The 23,441-nt window shown below is 43.7% G+C and overlaps 1 protein-coding gene across 1 annotated transcript in view; it reads right to left on the minus strand.

Annotated features, from left to right (window-relative positions):
* Window positions 1-8,557, minus strand: part of Zdhhc13 (zDHHC palmitoyltransferase 13) — a 38,849-nt gene extending 30,292 nt beyond the window's left edge. Inside the window, exons 1-2 of the mRNA XM_075952306.1 lie at window positions 8,427-8,557; window positions 2,657-2,802 (exon numbers count right to left, since the gene is read on the minus strand). Coding sequence (XP_075808421.1) covers window positions 2,657-2,802; window positions 8,427-8,453 — 173 coding nt within the window. The 5' untranslated portion in view covers window positions 8,454-8,557. The remainder of the gene's footprint in view (window positions 1-2,656; window positions 2,803-8,426) is intronic.
* Window positions 8,558-23,441: the final 14,884 nt, after the last annotated feature.

The following is a 23,441-nucleotide window of genomic DNA, read 5'->3' on the forward strand; positions in this document are numbered from 1 at the left end:
TGGGATGGTTCCCACTCATCTTGAATCAGATGTTTTTAAGTGCTGCTTCCTCCTAAAGGAGCATCCTTCTGTCAGCCTTGCTTTTCGGCCTGCAGGCTGACAGAGGACGGTGGAGCAGCCGACACACAAGACCTCTGTTTGTGCACAGCTAAAGACTATGGTGATTTTACAGCATCCTCCTGACTTATCTCTGAAGCAAAGTGCACCTATGCAACTACCTCACAATGCAGACAAAACCCTAAAATCAAACTTGGAGTGGAATAAATTCAACCAGAAATGGCCAAAATGTAGATCTAGCAAGGAGGGAATGAGGACTCCTTCCTGGAGAAACTAAAAGATGATAGACATGCTGTATTTTAAGAAAGGGGGGCATTCTGGACAGGAGAAACAGCATGTATAAAAACTGAGATGTGAAATATTATACACATGTTCAATGAAACAGAAGCAACTCAGCAATGCTGAGCACAAAATACAATAGAGGAGGAAGAGAAGAGTAGGAAGGGCAAGAGGCAAGACCACTCAAGGTAGAAGAAGATAAGACTCTACAGTTCAGTGGGAAACCAAGAGAGTAACTTGAAAAGAAAAGTCCCGGGAATTTAAGTTTTAAGAAAGATTACATTAGTGGCAATATGGAAGCTACTCAGATCAGCTTAAGAACAGAGTTCAGAGACCAACAAAGGGGTGATGGCAGAGAACCTACAGTGTGAGGCAGACAACAGGAATGCAAAAGGTGCATCTAGGAGATAGTCAACCTACTGAGGTATTTCTTCTAATACTTTCATAACTTCAAAAATCATTCATTAGCAACTCCCCCTGCCTCAGTTTCTCCGTAGCTCTGGCTGTCCTTGAACTTGCTCTGCGTGCCAGACTGGCCTTGAGTTTAGAGACCCACCTGCCTCTGCCTCCTCAGTGCTGAGATCAAAGGCTTAAAGGCGTGCACCACCACCCGCACAACATTTCTTTCCAACAGAAACTAAGCACAGCATTTATCTTTGGCACTTTCTCTGAAACTCATTTCTATCTAGAAGAACCTGAAAATATCAACAGGCTCTCAGAGGTCAAAAATCAAATGAACTGGCAAATGATCTCAGTTTTCCACACTGTTAAATGAAAATGTGCACAAGCCTTCGTAGCATTTTAAAGAGCGGAGGCACATGTATGTCAATACAAAGTGAGAACCGTATGTGGAGGCTTCTGATAATGGCACAGCGTCACAGTTGTATGCTTCATCTTTTGAAGGTCACCTGGGTTATTTTACTGGAAAAGAATATTCCTTTTATTTGAGAAACATTGTTGGTGGTTTAGAACGTCTTTCTCTCTGCTCATTTCTCCTTCCAAAACAACTAACTAAAGATGTCTCCACAGTCATTTGAGAAGGTCCAAGACCTAACGGAACATCAGAGATGAGTTCTCACTGAGCTTCCTCGTGAATGCAGTGGGTATCTAGCACTTGTTACAACAGAGTTTTCCAGGTGACAGAGACATTTCAGTCTTCCCATTCTGATTAAAGCCAATATTCCCCTTACGAACACTCTTGTCTTCATAGCAATACAAACTACCAAATCATATTCACCCAATGTAGTGGGCCCTGAGCCTCTAAACTTTATAAACACTGGTAATTAGGATACTCAAGTAATTGTCAATATATGAATTATGAATATAAACTTTAGTCAGTGTTAAGGCCAACCAGAGATTTAACAGAAATCATACCAAGATAGTCTGGTAATACTAGTTTTTTTTTTAATGGTGATTTGATGAGTGTGACTTATGTTAAATGAACATTATAATGTTTATACTTGATTACCCCAATATAAATAACTACCGAATTCTGTCTGATAGACAATGTATTTCAAAATATGCTCAAATGCAAGAGGTGAGACAGCCACTGAAACGAACAGGCTCTACGAAGATGAAAACACTGGCAATAACCGATGTTAGAGATGTCCACGTATGATCACAAGCAGAATATCTCAGATGCACTTCTATTTTCAGACCCATTATTTGCTTCAAGTGATCAAGAGTATACCTCTAACTATCTTGTCCTCTGGTGCCAGCAAACAAAAAAAAAATAGGAAATACATAATAATTAACAATTAATATCTATAAACATGAGCTGGTATTTCCCATCCCACTCTTGTATTAGGTTACAGCATGCTTTAAATTCAAATTTAGAGTCTGGTTTTAGTCTTGTCCCAAATCATTCATTCATTCATTCACTCATTCATTCAGTAAACAATTTTATCAGGTACCTAATAAAAGACAGAAACTATGCAAAAGGCCTGGGGCTACAAAATATAAGGGAGATTCAATTTTGCTAAAAAGCTGCTCACAATCGAATGGAAGCGCCTGATGCACAGCCTGTATACTGCACTAAGTACTCTGATGCTGAAATGCACAATCGAATGGAAGCGCCTGATGCACAGCCTGTATACTGCACTAAGTACTCTGATGCTGAAATGCACAATCGAATGGAAGCGCCTGATGCACAGCCTGTATACTGCACTAAGTACTCTGATGCTGAAAAGGCAGATACATTGGTGCTGGCACTGAGCTGTAGGATACAGTAGGGAAGTGCCCATCAAGTGCCATCAACTACACACACACGATCAGAACTGAACAGACTGTACAGATAAAACAGAGCATCTAGTAGACTCACTGTGTAGCCTTGACAATGTCACAGTTGCTCGAGTCCTCTATAAGAGGAAGGATTTCTTTTGCCTTCGCAAGTTCTTGGTTTTCGTGTGCACAGACGTTGTGTCGACCAAATCCCTGAAGGTGGGAGCCATGGCTGTGATTCCTGCACTGAAGAGTAAGAGCAATTGACAAAACATGTAAAAGAATCAATGTCATAATTCAATTTTGTAGCGAAGCATTCAACTATCAATACCTGTGCTTTAATCTCTTACAGGAGTATCTTGGAAAAGATTTTATCTTAGATACTTACTATTGGAAAAACCCACATTATAAATGTTGTCAAAGAACAGGTTATCAGAAAAGGCACGGATGTGCCTTGGTAGTTGTAGCAATAGAGGGTCATGGCTACTGACACTGTAGGGACATTATGAGGATCTATTTTTAAGAGTTGTGGGTACACCCTAAAAATATTCTCCCCACTTCCTCAAGAATCAAGATCTTGTGTGTTCCCCTTTTTTTGAAGATGGAAACACCCTGTGGCAAGGAACATGGCAAAGGTGGTGGGACAATGCCTTCTATGACAATGTTGATATGAGTGTCTTAGCAGAGGCTCCTTCCTAATGGTTTTGCAAAAGCAGGTTGCTATAAAACAAAAGGGATGGCAAGAAGCCCATGTGGCAAGGCTGGGGGGTAGCTTCTAGAACTGAAAGTGCCCCTGGTGACAGACATCAAGAAAATGAAAGCAATTATCAAGCATTCACAAAGAGCTACTTGCATTACTAACCACATGAGCTTGAGAAAGAACTCTTTAAGTTCCATAAGCGAACGCAGCTCCACCATGACACCAGCTTGTGACACCCTGAAAAAAGGATCCAGCTAAGCTGTATGTGGACCTCTGACAAGCAGAAACACTGAGCTAATAAACACTTTAAGCTATTACAGGTGTGGTCATTTGTTGTACAGCAACAGATAGCCAGGACAGAAGTGACCACAGAGTTCAGGGAAGGAGTCCCATCAGCCAGGCCTGAGCTCAGGCCTAGTAATTCCAGTTCCAAGGGATTTGACCGATCTTTCACAGAGACATACATGCAAGCAAAACATCAGTGGATAAGTCATTAACAATTATAAAAATAGAAACCTCTCACAGGAATGACTAGCTGCTTGGATTTTAGTTGATTACAGGTGTAGTCAAGTTAACAATCAAGATTGGCCTACGAGCTAGGTGGTGGTGGCACACTTGACAATTGTCAACAGCTTTATTAAAATATCAGATGCCCAAGCATCAGGGTAGAGATTGGAAATGGGTTAAAATCAAATGAGGCTCACTTAGTCACTGTAATGTCCCCAAAGCAAAGATCTAATTTTATTTGAAAGACTCTTAACAGCTGAAGATTACAGACACTTTTCAACATTTCTCAATGCTTCTTGATAACAAAGATATTATTTGTATGTATTCTAAAATTAAAAAGATTCTAAATGTACAGCATTCATTAGTAAGATAACCAATCAAATCAATCTCTTAAACTGTTCAAATTCTCAAGTAGAAATAAAGTATTCAATGTCAATAAATGTATTATTGCTTATGTTAAGAAATGACATTGAAGGCCAAGATCAAAAACACTGATGACAACTTATGCTAGAGAGGATGTGGGGTAAAGGGAACACTCCTGTATTGCTGGTGGGAGTGCAAGCTGGTACAGCCCCTTTGGATATCAGTTTGGCGATTTCTCAGAAAATTAGGAAACAACCTTCCTCAAGACCCAGCAATATTACTTTTGGGTATATGTCCAAAGGATACTCAATCGTGCCACAAGGACATGTGTTCAACTATGTTCATAGCAGCTTGGTTTCTCATAGCCAGAACCTGGAGACAACCTAAATGCCCCTCAACTGTATGAGAATTAGCCATTAAGAGGCTGGAACTAATGGGCCAGGCAGTGTTTAAAAGAATACAATTTGTGTGTTGTTATTTCGGGTATTAAGCTAGCCGTGCGAGAGCCGGATGGGAAGAAAGGCAGGCCTGCTCGCCTCATCACTACACCTCAACTGAAGAATGGATAAGGAAAATGTGGTACATTTACACAACGAGTACTACATAGCAGAAAAAAATGACATCTTGAAATTTGCAGGCAAATGGACGGATCTAGAAAACATCATATTGAGTGAGGTAACCCAGATCCAGAAAGATAATTATCACATGTACTCACTCATAAGTGGTTTTTAAACATAAAACAAAGAAAACCAGCCTACAAATCACAATCTGTCTTCTGCGTATCTTGAATGAAGTTTCTGTTCATGTCTTTGCCACCCTCCCTTTTTAGATATAGGGTCCCACTACATACAATTCAGCTCTAACTTGTGGTGAACCCCCTGCTTCAGCTTCCTAAGAACTATGATTTAAGGCATGTGCTAACATGATTAGCTTCCATTTTCCATTTGTGCTCTTTGTTTCTTACTGTTAGTTTTAAGAGTTCTTGACTTTAAACAATCTAGATATGGTACTGGAGATATGTGACTTGCAAATATGTTCCCTAGAATCATTCATGGGGTAAGTTTTACATTTTCATGTCCAGTTTTTCAACTTGCTATTTCACAGATGAATGTTTATTTTGTGTTCAGTTCCAGGAAGTACTCTTGAAATCACAATTCTTCCGGCAACTGAAGAATGTTCTGACACCCATGCTGCCAGAAGATTCTTTTCTTGCCTCTTGAGTGAACCGAATTGCTTATGGAGTTCTGTCTACCCAGATGCCCTCTCTCAAGGCCCAAGTCTACACCAGGGGTAAACCAGAAGCAAAAAAACGTAAATTATCTGGTGGGTTGGTAGAGTCTGACTTTTGGTCATTTCAATCTGCTTTCTACCATTTACTTTTCCAGAGTCCTGAAGATGTAGAAGAGAAAGGTGTGTTTTCCACCCTTTCATTTTACCCAGAACCAGAACCATAATGATCTTTTTAAATAGGTCTGTTTGGCTCTCTGCTAAAAAAGAAAAAAAAAAAAAATCAAACACAGAGTCATACATAGCCAAAAGCAACATGTACTTAGCTACAGTAAAATGAAAGTAAGAACCTTTTAGAATTCTTTGTCAATCAGTAATTATAATCTATTTAACTGGACGAAAGCTAGAAAATCTCTGGCTCTAAGCAGTCTATGATTTTGATTTATTAGGATTCCACTTCGCAAATGACTCAAGGTACCAGGATAACATGTTTTGTTTCTTGTTTTTATAAGATACATGGGTTGTTGGGGAGAAATAGAAGAAAAGGAATAACAAGAAAGATGTAATTAGCTGATTAATTTTTCACGGGAAAGAAAGGGGCTGAAATAGGAACACTATATAAGAGGCATACAGTACATCTGCGGCAATCTTTATAATATAGGCTCCCAAGTTTTCTTATTTTCAAGATCAAGAGTGGTCTATGCCACTTCCTCTTGACGTCAAGCTCTATGAACTGCTTCACTCATAAAATATTGCAGAAATAATACCGTGCCAGTTTGCAAGTCTATGCCTTAGAAACTGGTACCTTCCTCTTTCTGTCTCTTTTAAGACACACTTCTTTTAGAGTCCAGCTACCATACTGTGTAGACCAGGTCACATGCCACACAGAAATGTCTGTTGAGAGTCAGCATGAACTGCCAGATCTGCGAGTGAAGACACTCCTGGATACCAGCCCCAGCTAGCAATTCGCCCCTAGCTTGTGAGTCTTTCCAGCTGAGTCTCTAGACACAATGGAACACAAAGACAAACACCTGAGCAGTATCCTCAAACTTCTGATACACAGATCCATGAGTTAACAAAGGCCGTTCTTCATATCATTATGCTTCTGAGTGGTTTGTTATACCACAGCACATAATTAGAGCATCTTTAAGCTACAGGGAAATCACCATGCAATCAAACTATTTTAAAAACAGTAAGTACTCTTGACGTTATAATGGGCTTTAAGAGAAAACCATGATCTGGAAAACTCTGGTGAGGGTCATTATCCTCACTAATAAATAAAATGGGATAGGGAGCCGTGACAGAAAACCATTAAAATTTGTCACAATATTAACAGAAGTATCAGAGTTAAGTTTCTAACTTCACTAGTGGTTGAACAATACCAGTGTTAGACTCTCATTTCTCTGCTTGACGCAAAGTAATGAAAGCATCTGATACAACTCACTGCCCTCATAGCACTTATTTCTGTCAGAGGGGAAAGAGAGCATCTTCAGGATCAGCGACTCTATGGCATGGTATTAAATGCTGGGTGAAATATGAACCCAGGAAGGAGGGCAGGGTGTGCTGTTGCTAGTGATGACAATGGAAAGGCTTGCAGTTTTAAGTAAGAGGGATGAAAAATGCGACATGGAGGTGAGATTTGTCTGAAGACAATATAGAGATGGAGGAATAAGGCACAGAAATGCACAGGATAGATATACAGAGCAAACAAATACAACAGCCTGGAGCCCAGGGTAGCTGGGAGTTTACTGAACAAACAAATCTAACATATGAAGTCTTAAATGTAACCGAGAACCAGAAAAATCTTGGGTAGAAAAAATTTGGCAAAAACCTATCACCACTAAGAAGCAAATTCAATAAAAGGGATTTTTTTTTTTGTCTGTTTTGTTCATGAAGTGCAGAGCCGAGCTTCTGGAGGACATTCAAAACACGTTTGCAAAATGAATGGAATCTTGGTGGCAGCTGCTCTTATAGCTGTGGTTTCACTTTCTTGAGTCTCAGTTCTCACATTTAAAATTAGAAATAATTACTCTTTCCTAGCCAACAGGTGGGTAGTGAGGACCAGGTATGGGGACTTTCTACAAAGTCTAAGCTCTTCACGATATAACTCAAGAAAGTACCAGAAGCAATTATTACTAACAACAAACTCTCTTGCCAACTCCAACCTCTAAAATCGTCCTCCCCCTTCTGAAGTCACAGGCCTTGGGCAGGGTCATTTTCCCTTCAGCAGGCAGGAGTAAACTTTTAGCCCTTACGGGCTTTTATTATAGAGTGATGGCAATTAAGAAACGATGGCTACTCTTGCCAACTTTGGAGTCTGAGGAAAATAATGAGACAATTTTATGTAGTGTCTACACCCTTTTATAAAATCCAGTCTCCCTGCTGTGCATTTTTTCTTTTAAAAATGCAAGAATTCCCAATAAAAACACTTCAGCATGTTATTTTCTACCCAAACCTACACCAAACTGGTTGAAGAAGAAAAAAAAGAGATGTGAAGGACGCTCTTGGACTGAATAAGTCTGGAGATACTCAGTGAGCATCTACTGAAAGCCAGTTATTAGTTTTTAGAGGTCACAACCCAAAGGGACAAATTCTTAGTTCTCTTGGCTTTGACAGCTTCCCCCGTGGCCCCTGGGGCTGACCTAGCTTGGGGGATTTTGTACGCCACACCAAGGAGCTCCCTTCCTCCTGCGCCCACAGCCTCAAGGCTTCCCTTCCAAGGAGTAGGAAGGATGTGGGTGGGAACGAGAGCTAAGACAGCACAGGGTGGAGGGAAGGCGGCAGCCTAGGCTGAAAACTACTCCTCAGAATCTCTCACTCTGCTGGCCGAGGTCTCAGGCTGACGGGGCCGCCCGAGGTGTGTCACCTGAAACCCTCCCGTTCCCAGTCGACCCAGGGGCCGGTGCGTGACGCCCTGCAGCCGAATGGAAGCGGCAGGCGCGGCCGCCCTCGCTTCGCGGCCACAGCAGAGGACAAGCAGCATCGGGCCCCGCCACCCTCGCGGAGCCACCTCACCTGGCCACCGCTCGGGTCCCCACCGCCCGCCGTCCCCGCCCGGCCTTGCCGCGCTCACCTGCGAGCCCAGCCCGGGGCCCTCCATCACGCCCGGCGCCCGCCCCGCAGCGGCTCCTCCGCAGAGTGGCGGCCACGGCTCTGCCCGCTAGCACGCCTCGCCGCCTCTCGCTCACTTCCGGATCGCGCCCCGCCCCCGTAGCTGCGCGCGTCCCCGCGCTGCCAATCCGCGACGCCAAGCCAATCCCCGCCCTCTCGCGCACGGAGGCGGGGCTTTCTCGTCTCTAGGGAACGGCCGGTCCTGCCCCGCCCTCCGCCCCGCCCCCGCTATGCTATTTCCCTCCGCCCCACCCTTGGCAAACCTCAGGTTCCCATTCTGGAGGCCCTACGGATTTCTGTGCAGGCTGTTATTTCAATGTCCACGAGTGGGCTACCCCAAACCTAGATGTCCTTGTGGAAATCTCTGCCTCACCTCAGTCTCCCCAACTGTGAAATGGAGTCAAGAACAACTTCATCTAAGCGTTTGGAGGATGAACTAAGGAAAATTATGCACCGTCCCTCAGCTGAGGTTTGGCGAATGAAGTGCATTCTGTCGCATGGTCAGGCTCACGGATGTTAACTGTTAAAATATCTTCTGCTCTTGAGCCATGTGCTCTAAGGGAGGCACTTCTACCATCACGGCCTATTTCCTCATGGCTCAGTGGGCAAAGGCGCTTACCAACAAGTCTCACAACCCAAGTGTGGTCCCCGGGTGTGTTTCCCTTTCATGGCAGAAAGGAAAAAGTCTCAAAGTTGTCCTCATCTACACACGCACGAACGCACGCACGCACGCACGCACGCACGCACGCAAAGAAGCTCTCTTACCAGCACCCCCACAAATAAATTAATAAATGCAACAAAACAAGTTGTTGTTTTATAGTAGAAGATATATGAATTCCACAGGGAAGGTGCAGATAAACTGGACAAGTCTCACCCTGCCGCTTTTGGTGGACTGCAGGGAGGAGCTAGCGTGTAAGGCTTACAAAGATTGATGGGTTATGAAACAAGACAACTCTTGGATCCTACCGGTGGCGAGCTCTCCTTCCTCAGCATTCAGAAAACAATAGGGCTTTCCTGGGCCAGCACTCAACACAGTGCTTTGTAATAATTCCTCAACGTGTCTCCTGCTAAGTCAGCTGACTTAGATCCTTAGAAGCTAGTTCAGAATCCTATAAAGCATGAAATAAGTGTCTGGAAATAAAGTGTTGGGTTTACCCAGGAGGAAAGTATTACTTTGAAACAGTAAGATTGTAAGTGTATTGTTGTTATTGTCAGTGGCCCTACTTACTGGGCATACCTACAAAACCTACACCCAGTGAAGATAGGAAGCATATTGTATTTGTCTTGGAACTCCCTCTGCACAGAACATCATTGAGACTTCGAAATTATTTACCATAATTACAATGAGTAGACGGGTGGATGTACGAATGTGTCATCAACTTTTAAGACGGCCTGCAGAACAAACTGAAGGACAAAGAGAAGGGCAAGGGACTTCCTTCAGAGCTGGGAGGACGAAGCGTGGGGAAGGTTCTAAAGAGGAGAGAACCTTTTGGTGTGGTCCTTCCCACTCATTACCTAACCAGGTAATGATTTATTTAGTTATTGATTGCCTAGTGTGTGTTGGCAACTGTGCCAGTGTTCTGCATACATTATCTCTAATCCATGAGTTGCTTATGACTGATTCCATAAATTCCAAGTCATTTGGCTAGTGAGTGGCAGAAAGAGGATTCGATCCCATTTCTTTTATTAGTTGGTGCTATGGCCAATGTGGTTTGGTTCTTTCATCTTCAAGGAGGTAACAAGGTGCTGTTGAACTTGAGGGAGCCTTGAAATCTTCTCTTCCATGCTTTTGTTTTGATGACCTACAATACTGGAAGAGTCTGTACCGAATACATTTTACTGCCCCATTTCTTAGCCAGGCTCCTGATTCCACTCTGCCATTAGCTTCAAACCCCCCCTCGCCGCCAACAAGCTACTTCAGATAAGATAAGCATATTCGTGTCTAGTTCCTCTATGGCAGCGAGCCCAGGGACGCTGCTGAGTGCTGTCACTGACTCTCACCTTTGAAGTGACTGTAGACTTGGCTCAGTAGAAAAGCATAAATGCCTGTGCGTGCTCCCCAAACTGCTTTGGTACATTCTAGACTTGCCAATGGACTGCTTATTATAATCGCCATGCTCTTCCTCAGGAATGGGACTGGGAGAGCGTTGAATGGGGCCAGCTGGGTGCTGTTGTGTAAAGGGGAAAGGAGATCCAGCAAGACTGGCTTCTAGTTTACACTTTCTGCGTGTATTAGATTCCCAGGGTTGCCACAGAAAAAGACAGTATTGACTGAGTGGCTAAGGTGCCAGGGAATTATTGTCATATAGATCTGAAGTCTGGAGCCTAAGGTCAAGGTCTTAGCAAGCTTGGCTTCTTCTGAGGCTGATCTTGTTAGCTTGGAGATGGTCATGTTTTCCACGTGCCTTCACGTGATTGCCTTTGCGTGTATTGTATCCTAATTCGCTCTTCTTGTATGGGCAGGAGCTAAATTGAATTAGAGACCACCCTGACCCTATTTTACTATTCTTATGTAAAAGAAACCATATAGACAAATACAGTTCCATTTTGAAGCACTGGAGTTTAAGATTTCAGATATGGAGGGACAGAGGCAGGGCATTCTTCTGCCCACAACCCTGTGTGATTCTGAGCAAACCATTTCCCCTTTCTGTTAAGTGTCCTCGTATGTAAGTTGCCTCGAAGCTGAGGTTTTTATGGTTCCTCTTAGTTTTGATCATGTAACTTTCCTAAGCAAGAGTATACATTTTCTCTCTCTGACACCCTTACATGGGTAGCACTATCCTCACCCTACAAGCACATGTTAACTTTCTCCTACATACCAGACATTGCTCAGCATTGGGAAAGAGCATTTGAGCAAGAAAGAGACTTGTTCTCTTGATCCCCATGGCTTACTGTCTAGCACAAAGAGAAAGACTCTATAACCAACTCACCAGGACTCCCTTCTTATAGTGTAATTGTTGAGTAGATCATTACTTTTCTTCATGGCCATGGGCTGTTGGTGAACGTCCATATTTCCCCCATCTCTATCATGCTTTGTACATCTGACAAGCGTTGAAAGATAACAAGAAGTGTTCAAACATACAAACAACCACATGTAAAAAGTGGTCTGTAAAGGGTGACATCAAAAGTGGATCAGATCCACAAATCGTACTAAGTGCTGATTTCACCATATTGAGAAATTATTTGAATTGAGAATTCATATTAGGATTTTGTACTGGCTGATTTTGTGTGTCAACTTGACAAGCCAGAGTCAATTAGTGATCAGTGGGGGAAGGCCCAGTCAATAGTGGGTGGTGCCAACCTTGGACATGTGGTCCTGGTTCTATAAAAATGTAGGCAAAGCAAACCAGTAAGAAACACTCTTTCATGGCCTCTGCATCAACTCTTACCTCCAGGCTTCTGCCCTGTTTGAGTTTCTGTCCTGACTTCCTTTGGTGATGAACAGCAATGTGGAAGTGTAAGCCAAACAAACCGTCCCCTCCCCAACTTGCTCTTTGGTCATGGTGGCTTTTTTTTTTGTCACAGCAGACAGCAAACATTAAGAGATCTGTCTTAGAGATCCTGGAATCCTAATACTTCTATCACAGCATCCATGGAACATTATGGCTACATTGCGTTCACATTTAGAACATCTATCTTCCCTGAAGGGTCCAAGAATAAGAATATGTAGATTCCCAAAATAAGAATGTAGAAATAAAAAAATATATAAAGTTGTAAGCCTAGGAGAATGAGAGCAGACTGTCGGCAGCTTTCTCAGCAGCTTAAGGGTTAACTATCAACAGTGGGTTTCTCGGCTTTACAATCATAGCTCTATTTACAAGGCTGAAGCATCTCTCTACAAATTGAGAGCCTAACACCCCCGGCCATCCTTGATTAACAACAGATATGAGCTGAGTTAACTTTTAGGAGATAGGGCTACACATTTTCTCTGCTATGTGAGAGTGGCAGCCCCAAAGGGGAGAGCACAGGGAGAGCACAGGGCTTCAGTAAGCACTACCTGGAAGTACCAAGGAAGATAATAGATTAAGTACAAACACTAGTTTAACTGAAAAACTCTGTTAATGGAGATTGTAAAGAAAGGCAATCTGTATCTGAGTTTTACCTCGAGATTGTAAAACATCCTTTGTTCAGACCTAATGCCTGCTGCCCCTAGTATAAAAAGGTGGGTTCTAAAACCAGCCTTTGCCACAGCCTTACAAAATCCATCTCTGGCTGTAGTCTCAGCTAGCTGATAAGCTTTTTGTGCCCCATGGAGAGTTTTTTAAATTTTTTTTATTTTTTTTCTGGAATCTGTTTCTGGAATAAAGTTTGCTTCTGGTTTATTAGACTTTGGTGGTCTGTCCCATTTTTGCACAACCCCCCTGAACCTAACATTTCCTACACAACATGAGCAGTTTTCATGATCACAAGACCTGAGTTGTCTCAATATAAACTTATTCCCAACATACATCATGGTACAGGGCCCATGGGAGCTGCTCAACCTTCAGCTGTTGAGTGCAAAATCAGATAGCTGTCATTTTCATTTATATCTCTGGAAGCTAGCACAATTACCAAGTACTCAAAAGCATTGATCTACATTAAAGAACCCTCTGTACAGTTTGCAAACTACTTGACTGTCACTTAGTTTGAGGCTCCAACAAGACTGTGGAACAGGCAGAGCAGGGATCAGCCTCCCCCAATCCCCATAGACTTAGAGTTGTTATGTGCCTCAGAAGGATAATCAGGTATCTAAGAGCATCAAGCAAGATAATATCAAAAAGCTAAGGCCCCAAAATGCTGTGGAGGCCCAAAAATGTGAGCCTTTTCCACCTTGTCTGAAGGTCAGAGTTTGAGGTTGCTCAAAATTGTTGACAACAACCAGGGCTATACATCCTGACCCAGGACGTGGCTGCTTGGTTCTTTGTTCTTTAAGATGGCCCACACAGGTAGATCCACTCCACCCTGACAAATGGTCAGGCTGTGCAAACTTACTTCTGCTTCTCTTTTGAAAAAGGAGGTTTGACCTTGGGAGTGGCCGCCTTCAGGATTTAGTCTAGGGTGGGTTCACTGCCTCAACAACAGAAGGCTAATGACTTGATATCTCAAAGTACTGAAGTAACTGTTCTAATTGTCCTTTGTAGCCTGTTAACGCAGTCTTTTGTCTTCTCCCCTGTTGTATTGGGGTATAAAAATATATGGAAAATTAAACATAGTGGATTTCAGTAGTCATTGGAGCTCCCTCTATGTTTCCTGTTTTATTATTTTCATTTGCGTCTTCGTCCTCTTTACAGTTTTTCTGATCCCCATGCCCCTACCCTGATAAATGGTATTTCTGTCAGAGCTGGTCTCCGACAGAATACCCAATGGCTTGAGCAGCACAGTTTCCCGCTTGTCACTTTGGCAGCACAATCACTGGGGAGAATTAAATTCAGAATCCAGGAATTAGCTCCAAGTTCAGAGCCTTCCAGAACTTTATCCAGGGGCTTTAAGCGACATTCTCAAGCTCCCAGTTCCTCTGGAGAATGAAGATGAGACATGGGTTTAGAGCCTACTCTTTGCTTCACTCTAGAAAAGCCCTGCAACTCTGGGTTTCTATGTTCTAATTTGTAAGGTGGGAATTCCAATAGTACCCACTTCACAGAGGATAAAAAGAAGACAGTATACTTTCTCTTAGAACACAGGGAACAGCTCTGACTTTGTAGCATCTCATAAGGCCATGGACATATTGCTTGCTCATCCCTGAATCTACTATGTATCTTTATTCAGACTCTTCAAAGAGAGAAGCGACTTTGTAGTTATTTATTCAGTGGCTTCCGAGTTCTCCAGTTACTTATCCATCTTGTCTACACAGCTGTGCTGGGGTATCTTGTTTCTGCTAGGATCTCCCAGGGCTTTAGGTAAGAACAATTTCCAGGAAAGGGAACCTACAGCATTAGAAATTCCAAGTCCTAAAAAAGTCACCCCCCCACCCATATCTAAACACATTCAGGATCATTTATCAATGTTCTAGGGCCACCAGAGAAAAATAATACAACAGGTGACTTTAAAGAACATATAATCATTTCCTCATAGTTTTATAGGCTAGAAGCTCTAAACTAAAATGTGAAGAGGGCTATGGTCTCCTGAAGCTCTAGGGCCCCCTTGACCCTTCCTCATGTCTGGTGGTCACTAGCAATACTTGTACACCGTGTCTGTAGGTGTATCCTTTCAATGGCTGCTTCTTCCATGCCATTTACCCATGGTTCCTGTCTCTGCACTGTTCTTCCCTTCTGGCAAGGGCAGGGGTCACTGGTGTAAATTCCACCCTTACCCAATGTGAAATTATCTTTATTTGATTATTTCTATAAAACCCCATTTTCAAATATAGTCATAGTCACAGGTGCCAGGACTTAAGCCTTGAACACCTGTGTTTGGAGGGCACAATTCAACCCACATCAGAAAGTGAGGGGAGGAAGTGAGATCTCGCCCAATTCATATCCATCTGAGAGGTTCTAACATAGCATCATGTTTGATGACGGAGTAGAGAGAACTGAGTTAGGAGTCAGACGAGATAAGAAGTGCTTTCTAGAGACAGAGGCCGAGAGAATGAGATCATGAGGGGCTCTGGATACCTGAGAGACAATAAAGGCCACTGGGATCCTGGTGGTGGGGGTAGGAGGGGGAGGAAACAAAAATGTTAGGAAATTGGAAGAAAATGGATTCTCGACCAAGGATATACTATATGAGTCACAAGAATGCAGAGTAAATATCTCACCCCGTGCAGGAGAATGGAAAAATAGTAAGTACTCAGGGAAAAGAGCAAAATGGAGAAGGGAAGAATGAGTGAGACAGGGAGAGGGAAAGAAAGATTGAAAGGGAGGAAGAGTTAGCTGGGGCCTGGATGGCCATTGCCTCTGCCTCATAGCTCGGCACTCTGGCAATGGGCTTATCTCTCTGTATTGTGTCTGTCACTGCCTCCAACACGTGACTGGGAAAGCCTAGGTCTCATAAATGCTCGCTGGGTGAAGCGGATAAAACTGGTCAGGAACTCTATCTTAAAGACATGGTTGAAGAGGCACAGTGGGCAAAGAGAAGGTAGAAGTTAACCCAGAACTCCCAACTCAGTCACATGACTCACTTTCAAATTCTGCATAGGTCCTTGTCCCCTCAGGGCTGAGTCAGGAGAAGAATAATCCACCTTCCCCTTTCTTCAGGGAGCTGCAGACTTCTGGTGGAAGCCTACTGTACAGGTGCCAGCACCAGTCACATGAAGAACTCAAATGTCTGGAAGTGTCATGCAACAGAACCATGAAGAGGTCACACAACTAATATGTCCCCAGGGTAGAACAGAAAGGTTGTGTCACGGGGTTACCTGGATGGAGGGTACTAGAGGCCAGTCTTCAAGCTGTGATCAGAGCCGGGCCACCTCACAGAACCACAGTGTGCCTTTTCCTAGGTCAGTTTCCTCCTCAATTAGAGATACAGCAATTGAACCTGGTGATGGAGCTGTGTGCGGCAGGTGAAGGAACACTGGGCAAGATTCCCGATGCCCTCTAAGTCTACACATCCATCGCTGGCACACAGTCTCAGACAAGAGAGGCAGTCTCTAGTCTTAGTTTTCTGTCCTGTAAAATGGATCTGTGGACACAGCACATCGGGGCACAGGTTGGAATGTGGTACCATGGGAAATCTGCCTGTGTTGCTCATCTTAAGGGACAGACCAAAAACAAAAACAAAAACAAAAGAAATTATCCGTTGATCTCAGCCCCAACACCTGTGGAGACCCATGGAAGATTGTCCTCTGTGAAGGACAAGCTGGAGTCCTGATTCTGAAAAAGGGAAGCCCTTCCATGATGCTACTCTGTGCAGAACCTGGGGCCAGGTACCCATGAACAAGGCAGAGGCAGACAGAAGCAAGTGCCGACATGATACCCACTGAAGCCTGGGCATTCTCCCCTCACTTCCTTTAGGTAATTCACTTATACGATGAGGAAGAATATTAAAATTGGTAAAAAAAATTCTCAAATAAGCATAAGCAGAGTTATCTTTAAATGTTTAAAAATGGAGTATTTTAAGTAATAAACATGAAACTAAGAATTCTGGGAAGTCTGGGGTAGATTAGAACCGTTACAGGCACATAGATGTTTACAAAAATCGACACAAAATGGATAATTTTTATTTATTTACATGTTTAATTAATTAATTAATTAATTGGGGAGCAATTTACTAGTTGGGATTGACCCAGATTATAAACTAACTTCAGGGTATGGGGTACACAGAACACAAGAAGTAATTTCTGAGCCAATGTGATTCCCTCAGTAAGCCAAAACCTCGAGTTCAATGAAAGAACTGATTCCTGAAAGTTGCTCTCTGGTTTCCAAATGTGTGCTGTGGCACATTCATGCCCCCTGCTCCCTGAGTCAATCAATCAAGAAATGTTAAAGTAAATCTAAAAAATGAAATAATTTCATAGTCGTATGGTCATTAAAAGTCTTGTACCCAGAGCCTACAAGATGGTTGAACCGGTAAGGGAGCTTACTGTGCAAGGCTGATGTCTTGAGTTCAATCCGGAGTCCATGTAGATGCAGAAAAAAGGAAGCAACTCCACGAACTTGCACTCTGACCTCTACACAGGTGCTGTAGCACCCAAACACACGCACACACACACACACACACACACACACACACACACACACACACACACACACCTGTTTGTTAATAATACATTTTGAAAATGTTCTAAAAGTTCTCCACTCTGTGCATTCTCTGAGTCAGGGTTATTTCTCTCTGTCACAGCCTGTAAAAGCTGTTGTCATTATCTCCAGAATACCTACAGAAATGTGTGTCCGTTCTCTATCATCTTTACTTTATTTTAAGTAGAACTCTGTGTCCCCATTGGTTCTGCTTGTCTTCATACATTTTCAGTGAAGTTTCTGTCTTACAGTGAAGACCACTGATACCTGAATGCACGATGATACCACCGCTTTCCAGCTTGTTGTCTTCCTGGTTAAACACCTTCCGTCGTTCCAGCCTTTCTTCCGTTGCTATGGAGGCAAAGCGATGGGGTCTGCTGATCTGGGAGAGATGGAGCTAGCTCTTCCTCGGGGGACTCTTGCCCAGTAGCTGAGTCCCCTTAGCCAAGTCACACAAGCTTTCACAGGTCTGCTCCGGTTTTCTAAGGTTTGAGAAGTCTAATTGAGAGAACCATATGGATGGTATGGTACCTGCGGATGAGTGGTTTGGGGGATGGATGGTGCCAGAATCATAGATACGTTAGCTGAAATTATTACTTTGTCAGAAGAATTATGCTTTTAAAAAGCTTGTCATTTGATCTCTCTCTCTTTCTCTCTCTCTCTCTCTTTCTCTCTTTCTCCCCCCCCATCCCACCCCCACTGGAGATCAATCCTGAATACTGTTTCTCAGGTGCCACCACCCTCCCTCTCTCCCTCCCTTCCTCCCTCCCCCCCCCTTCTTCTTCTTCTTCTTCTTCTTCTTCTTCTTCTTCTTCTTCTTCTTCTTCTTCTTCTTCTTCTTCTTCTCTCTCTCTCTCTCTCTCTCTCTCTCTCTCTCTCTCTCTCTCTCGTTTTTCGAGACAAGGTTTCTCTGTAGCTTTGGAGCCTATCCTGGAACTAGCTCTTTGTAGACCAGGCTGGCCTTGAACTCACAGAGATCTGCCTGCCTCTGCCTCCCAAGTGCTGGGATTAAAGGCATGCACCCCTACTGCCCAGCTTCCAGTTTCTCTTTTGAGTCAAGTGTCTTCATTGGCTTGCCTGTCACAGATTAGGCTGAGCTGGCTGATGTGAGCCCCAGTGTCCCCAGCTTCCCAGCACCGATGTTACAAGCATGAACAGTCACACTTGGCAATTTAATGTAGGGTCTGAGGATCGAAAGGTCTTCCTGCTTATACAACAAGCATGGAGCCAACTGATCTCCGGAGCCTGTTCTCTGTATTTTGAAACTGTGATATTTTCATTTTAGAATGTTACAAATACTTCAGGGAGAAAAGCTAAGCAGGATAGCATAGAATGCCTTCATTATCTATTGACAAACTGGAAGGCCTTTCTAAGAAAACAGGCTTGGTTCTTACCTTTGAGGATATGAGGTGCAATTTAAGGTTCTGGGCTGGCTAACACATCAAGTGACCTTAAAAAATGTGTATGCCAAGCCGGGCGGTGGTTGCATACACCTTTAATCCCAGCACTTGGGAGGCAGAGGCAGGTGGATCTCTGTGACTTTGAGGCCAGCCTGGTCTATAAGAACTAGTTCCAGGAAAGACTCCAAAACTACATAGAGAAACCCTGTTTCAGAAAAAAAAAAGGTGTATGCCTACTTTGAGCTTTACTTCCTGGGTAATCTAGAGTCAAGGAAGTCACTTACCCTGTTCATCCTACGTCTCCCACTTCCATCCCCACACCCCTGTCCTTCACAACCAAGTAAGCGGCACTTCCTCTCAAGTTACCTGTGTGTCCCGGGGGGGGGGGGTCACTGATTTCTTTATGTGCCCCTTCGGATTCTGTGTATTGCTTTAGTATTGCATCATTGCACAAGAGCCTTCACTTGGAGGTGAATACCCTCCCATTTCCCTCAGGACCAAGAGTCTTCCTGGCGAGCTAGCATGTTAGTTTGCTGCTCTGTTGTTGCAATAAGCACTGTGAACATAAAGCAGCTTGGGGGAAGAAAAGGGTTTATTTTATCTTATAACTTACAGTCCATCATGAAGAGAAGTCTGAGTGGGAGCTAGAGACAGGGACTGTAGTGTGGAGTGGCGGGCTGTGTTCCGCCTCCCAGCTCCCGGCCACCGGCTAGCTTTACCCAAAATAATTACCACGGAAACTGTATTCTTTTAAACACTGCCTGGCCCATTAGTTCCAGCCTCTTACTGGCTAATTCTCACATCTTGATTAACCCATTTCTACTAATCTGTGTAGCACCACGAGGTGGTGGCTTACTGGAAGAATCTTAACCTGCGTCCATCTTGGAGAGGAGAGCTATAGCGTCTGCTTGACTCAGCTTTCTTTCTCCCAGAATTCTGTTCTGTCTTCCCCGCCTACCAATGTTCTGACCTATCAGGCCAAGCAGTTTCTTTATTAATTAACCAATGAAAGCAACAGATAGACAGAGGACCCTCCTCCATCAAGGGACTAAAGCAGACATCATGGAGGAATGCTGCTTACTGGCTTGCTTCCCAGGGCATACTCAGACTTCTTTTTATACAACCTATGACCAGCAGATCAGAAATGACCATCCACAATGGGCTGGGCCCTCACACATCAATCGTCAATAAAAAAGAAAATGCCTTATAGATTTGACCACAGGCCAATCTCTAGAGGCCAGTGATAGAGGGATTTTTTTTTCTATTGAGGTCCCCCTTTCCTAGATTAGCCCCGGTTGTGTCAAGTTGACAAAGGACAGACCAGCACAACTGGACTTTCATTGCCAAAACTAGGATGACTCATCTTCTGTTTGTCCTGACAGATGTGCTCCTGTCCCACTCAACCTGGTATTTGTGTCTTCCCAGTTCACGCACAGTGATAAGCTTAATTGTCTTTGGAGTTGTGGAAGTCAGAAAATGGTATCTCCACACAAATTCAAAAAGATAAACACCCAGAGAAGTCATGTGGACAGAGATAGACGTTCTCGCTTTACTCCTGATAAAAGCTGATAAAGTTAGAAAAGGGGCTTAGGTCTTCTTGTCAATGACTCAATATCTCACCTCTTCAACGGCAAGTTTAGCCCACCGCAATTCTTGCTGCCTCTGGACTGCTGTCAGCATCTCATCGTCTTCCTGGAATGCAGAGGAAGAGATGCTCCACGGAGACAGACAGATCCGAAATGGAAGAACGAGAGGCTGGATGAGGTATGCAATGCTTGCCTCCTAAACTCTCTCACTAGGTGAGTCACCTTTACATTTGCGATGAGGTGAGGGAAAGGATGCAAGAGAGGGAGACAGAAATTAGGGAGGAGCATCACTATAGGTTTCTTCTTCAAGAAAGTACGAAGCCAAGGAGGGGAACATTACCAGGATGGCTGGAGAGAATGAATGCATGGGTCAACAACACTAATCCTGCACTGACCATCTGCTGGGCAGACTGGAGCCTGCCCACTGTAACCATCATCATTTGTGTGTATCTGAGTGGGACAGCAGCAGCCACTTGCTCTGTACGACCTGGCATGGCCTTCCATAGCTATCCCAGTGCCACACTGAGAAAGTCACTGTTGTCGTTTTTCAGGACTTTGCAGCTACTGAAATAACGTATTCAATTTCAAAATTTGTGGTAGCTTAGGCTGGAGGGGTTTGGTCTTGTTGGGGTGGTGAGTAAAGTTGCGTGAAGTTTTGCCTCGATTGAGTTTCCCTGGGCTTTCTCCTGTGTAGACAACGGTGATCTGAGGTTATTGGAGGCCAGAGATTTGTCTTGACTGAGAACTGTAGCTGTCCTGTATTCAGGTACCCAGCTCAAGAGGAACCTTGTTTTCCCATCAGTGATCAGCAGGACAGGTGTAAAGAAGCCAGGCTCTCATAATTACAGGCTGTAGATTAACTTGATCCAGCAGGTGTGTCAGGAAGCCTAGAGATGAGATACAGCCTGTCTCTGATGAGGAGTGTGGTTCATTGGTGTGATGTCCTGGGTGGTAAAGGCCTAGAGTAGGTAAAGGTAAAGGCCGAGAGTAGGGGGTATTTGCTTGTTCTCAGAGGCAGACCACTCTGCGTAGCTTAGACTGACCTTGGACGAGCTTGGGATCTGCCTGAGTACTTGTGTTGTACGTGTGCACCACAGCTTGATAGAAAATTATCTTGTCTTAGTTCATTATAGTCCATCTAACGTAGGTCTTCTGAGTCTTGGGCTCTTCATTTGTGCAATAAGGTGAAGAGGGTTAAACCCTGACCCGAATCTCTTCCTCCCCAAATCATCAGACACCAGGCACCTCTACGCTGGTGGATGCTCCATTGAGTGAAGTGTTTTTGTAAGGTTCCATGTCCTCCGTGTCTTCCTGCAGCAGGTGTTGTATTCTGAGTGTGGCTTATGAAGAATATTAGTAAAGCACAGTGACACACGACTTGAGATTTAATATTTGCACCGCGGTTATCTGTGATGGGCATCTTCTGGATCCTGGGTATTAGGCACTCCAAACTTCTCCCAATTATGTCCCAGGGTCTCACCAGAACACATGCATCCAGGGAGATCTTTTTGTGAGGGGTTTCACTTCTCATGATGGCTTTCTGTTCTAACTTGGACTCCAAAAGCAAGGAGCTGAGATTGGGATGGTTTTTCATCTCTGGTTTGGTAGCCTTGGACTCTGTGTACTGATTTTATACCATACCAAACGTGTGATTCCTTGCCAGTTTTTTCTTCCTGGAAGGGAAAAACCCTGAAGCCCCAGCACCGTCAGAAACCAAAATAAGCAAGCAAAGAAAAAGTCTCTGCTACGATGCAGCGACAAAGCTTTCTTGTAGGAAAGCGCCATCAGCTCAAAATGTTATCATTGTATTTATGAGCTGAAAGAAGTGCCAGATAAAACACTGGACTGACAGGAGGGGGACCAAGTGGGTCAATTATTATTTAGTATCCAGGCACAGACACACTCTGTATGGTACAATATTAATATGCTCTAGGATAAGTTTAGCATATCTGCTCATAATAGAGACCTTTCTTGTTGGCAATGGAATGTGCATAAAAATATATTATTGTTGCATCATGTGTGTGTATGCATGTGTATGTAGGTTGGCTTGTGTGTGTATTTTGTATGTAGGTTGGCTTGTGTGCGTATTTTGCTTTAGAAGGTTGGGAAGAGATAGGAAGTGACCACTTAATGAGTGTGTTAGTGTTTCTGTGGTCTCTGTAACAGTTACCACAAACTTGATCTATGGATGGCTTTTATCATTACTGTGACCAAATATCTGACAAAAAGCCACAAATGTTTGTCCATCATGGTGGGAAAGCATGGAGGCCGGAGCGGGATGTGAGATGGATGCTGGTGTTTGGTTGGCTGGCTCCTGTCCGGCTTCTTGTGCAGACCTGGGCCCCTGCCTGTAGGGCAGTGTGAGCAATGTGCAGTAGAAAAAGACCCATGGGCTGGACATCAGGAACCCCGAGTCTTTAGGTCACCAGCATGGATGCCAGTGTTCTCCCTTGTCTGTGCCTCTTGAAGATACTGGTCATTGATCACGGTGACAAATTTTGCCTACCCTCTGGTATTAAACTCAGAACTCTCAACAGGGTCTTGTAGGAAGTCAGTGTGAGGCCTATTTGACACCTCCCTTTTGAACTCTGTTTCCTCATCTATAAAATGAGAACAGTCCATGCGTGTCTACCTCAACATACAGTGTAAGGCTCAAAAACATAGTAAGTTGGGGAAACAGTTTATGAATGCTAAACATTAGCAAACACAGACAAAACATTCAGCAATGCTAACTTAAAATAATATCACCAAAATAACATCACTGTGAATGCGTGCTAATGTCTTGCCTGGATCACAGTAGCCATCTGGTGTATGTTAATTTGAAGACAGGGCTGTACACTTGCCAGGCAACCAGCCACCACCAACTCTGTTTAATCAAATAGTATGAATCCTTCAAGGCTGGTTGCTATGTGGTCCCCTGTGTAGTCTTCCTGGGTGTGACAGCAAGCTCTTTCTGAACTCCAGCATCACTTCAAGTTTCCACGGGATAGACCCAGGGACAAACCCTTCTCTGTCTCTGAAGATGAATACTGTAAACTCACCTCCAAGTGTCTCATTTTTTTTTCCTTCCACTGTCCCTCACCATTTGCTGTCTCTAAACGGCTTTGATAAGGCTTTAGCTGAGAACTGACTCATAGCTTGGCCCAACTTGCTGTGTGATCCTGACATGTGCTGACTGACAGTAAGTTTTTTTGTTTGTTTGTTTGTTTGTTTTTTTGCTATAAAACAAGAAGTGGATAGAACACTTGTCCTTCCTGGCTTCTAAGGATTTTGGCAAACACCAAGAAGACAAACTTGTCACACAAGAAACTGTTTCAAAGGCATTCACTCACGGTCTACT

Source organism: Microtus pennsylvanicus, chromosome 18, assembly GCF_037038515.1.
Source record: "Microtus pennsylvanicus isolate mMicPen1 chromosome 18, mMicPen1.hap1, whole genome shotgun sequence".
NCBI classification, from domain to species: Eukaryota; Metazoa; Chordata; class Mammalia; order Rodentia; family Cricetidae; genus Microtus; species Microtus pennsylvanicus.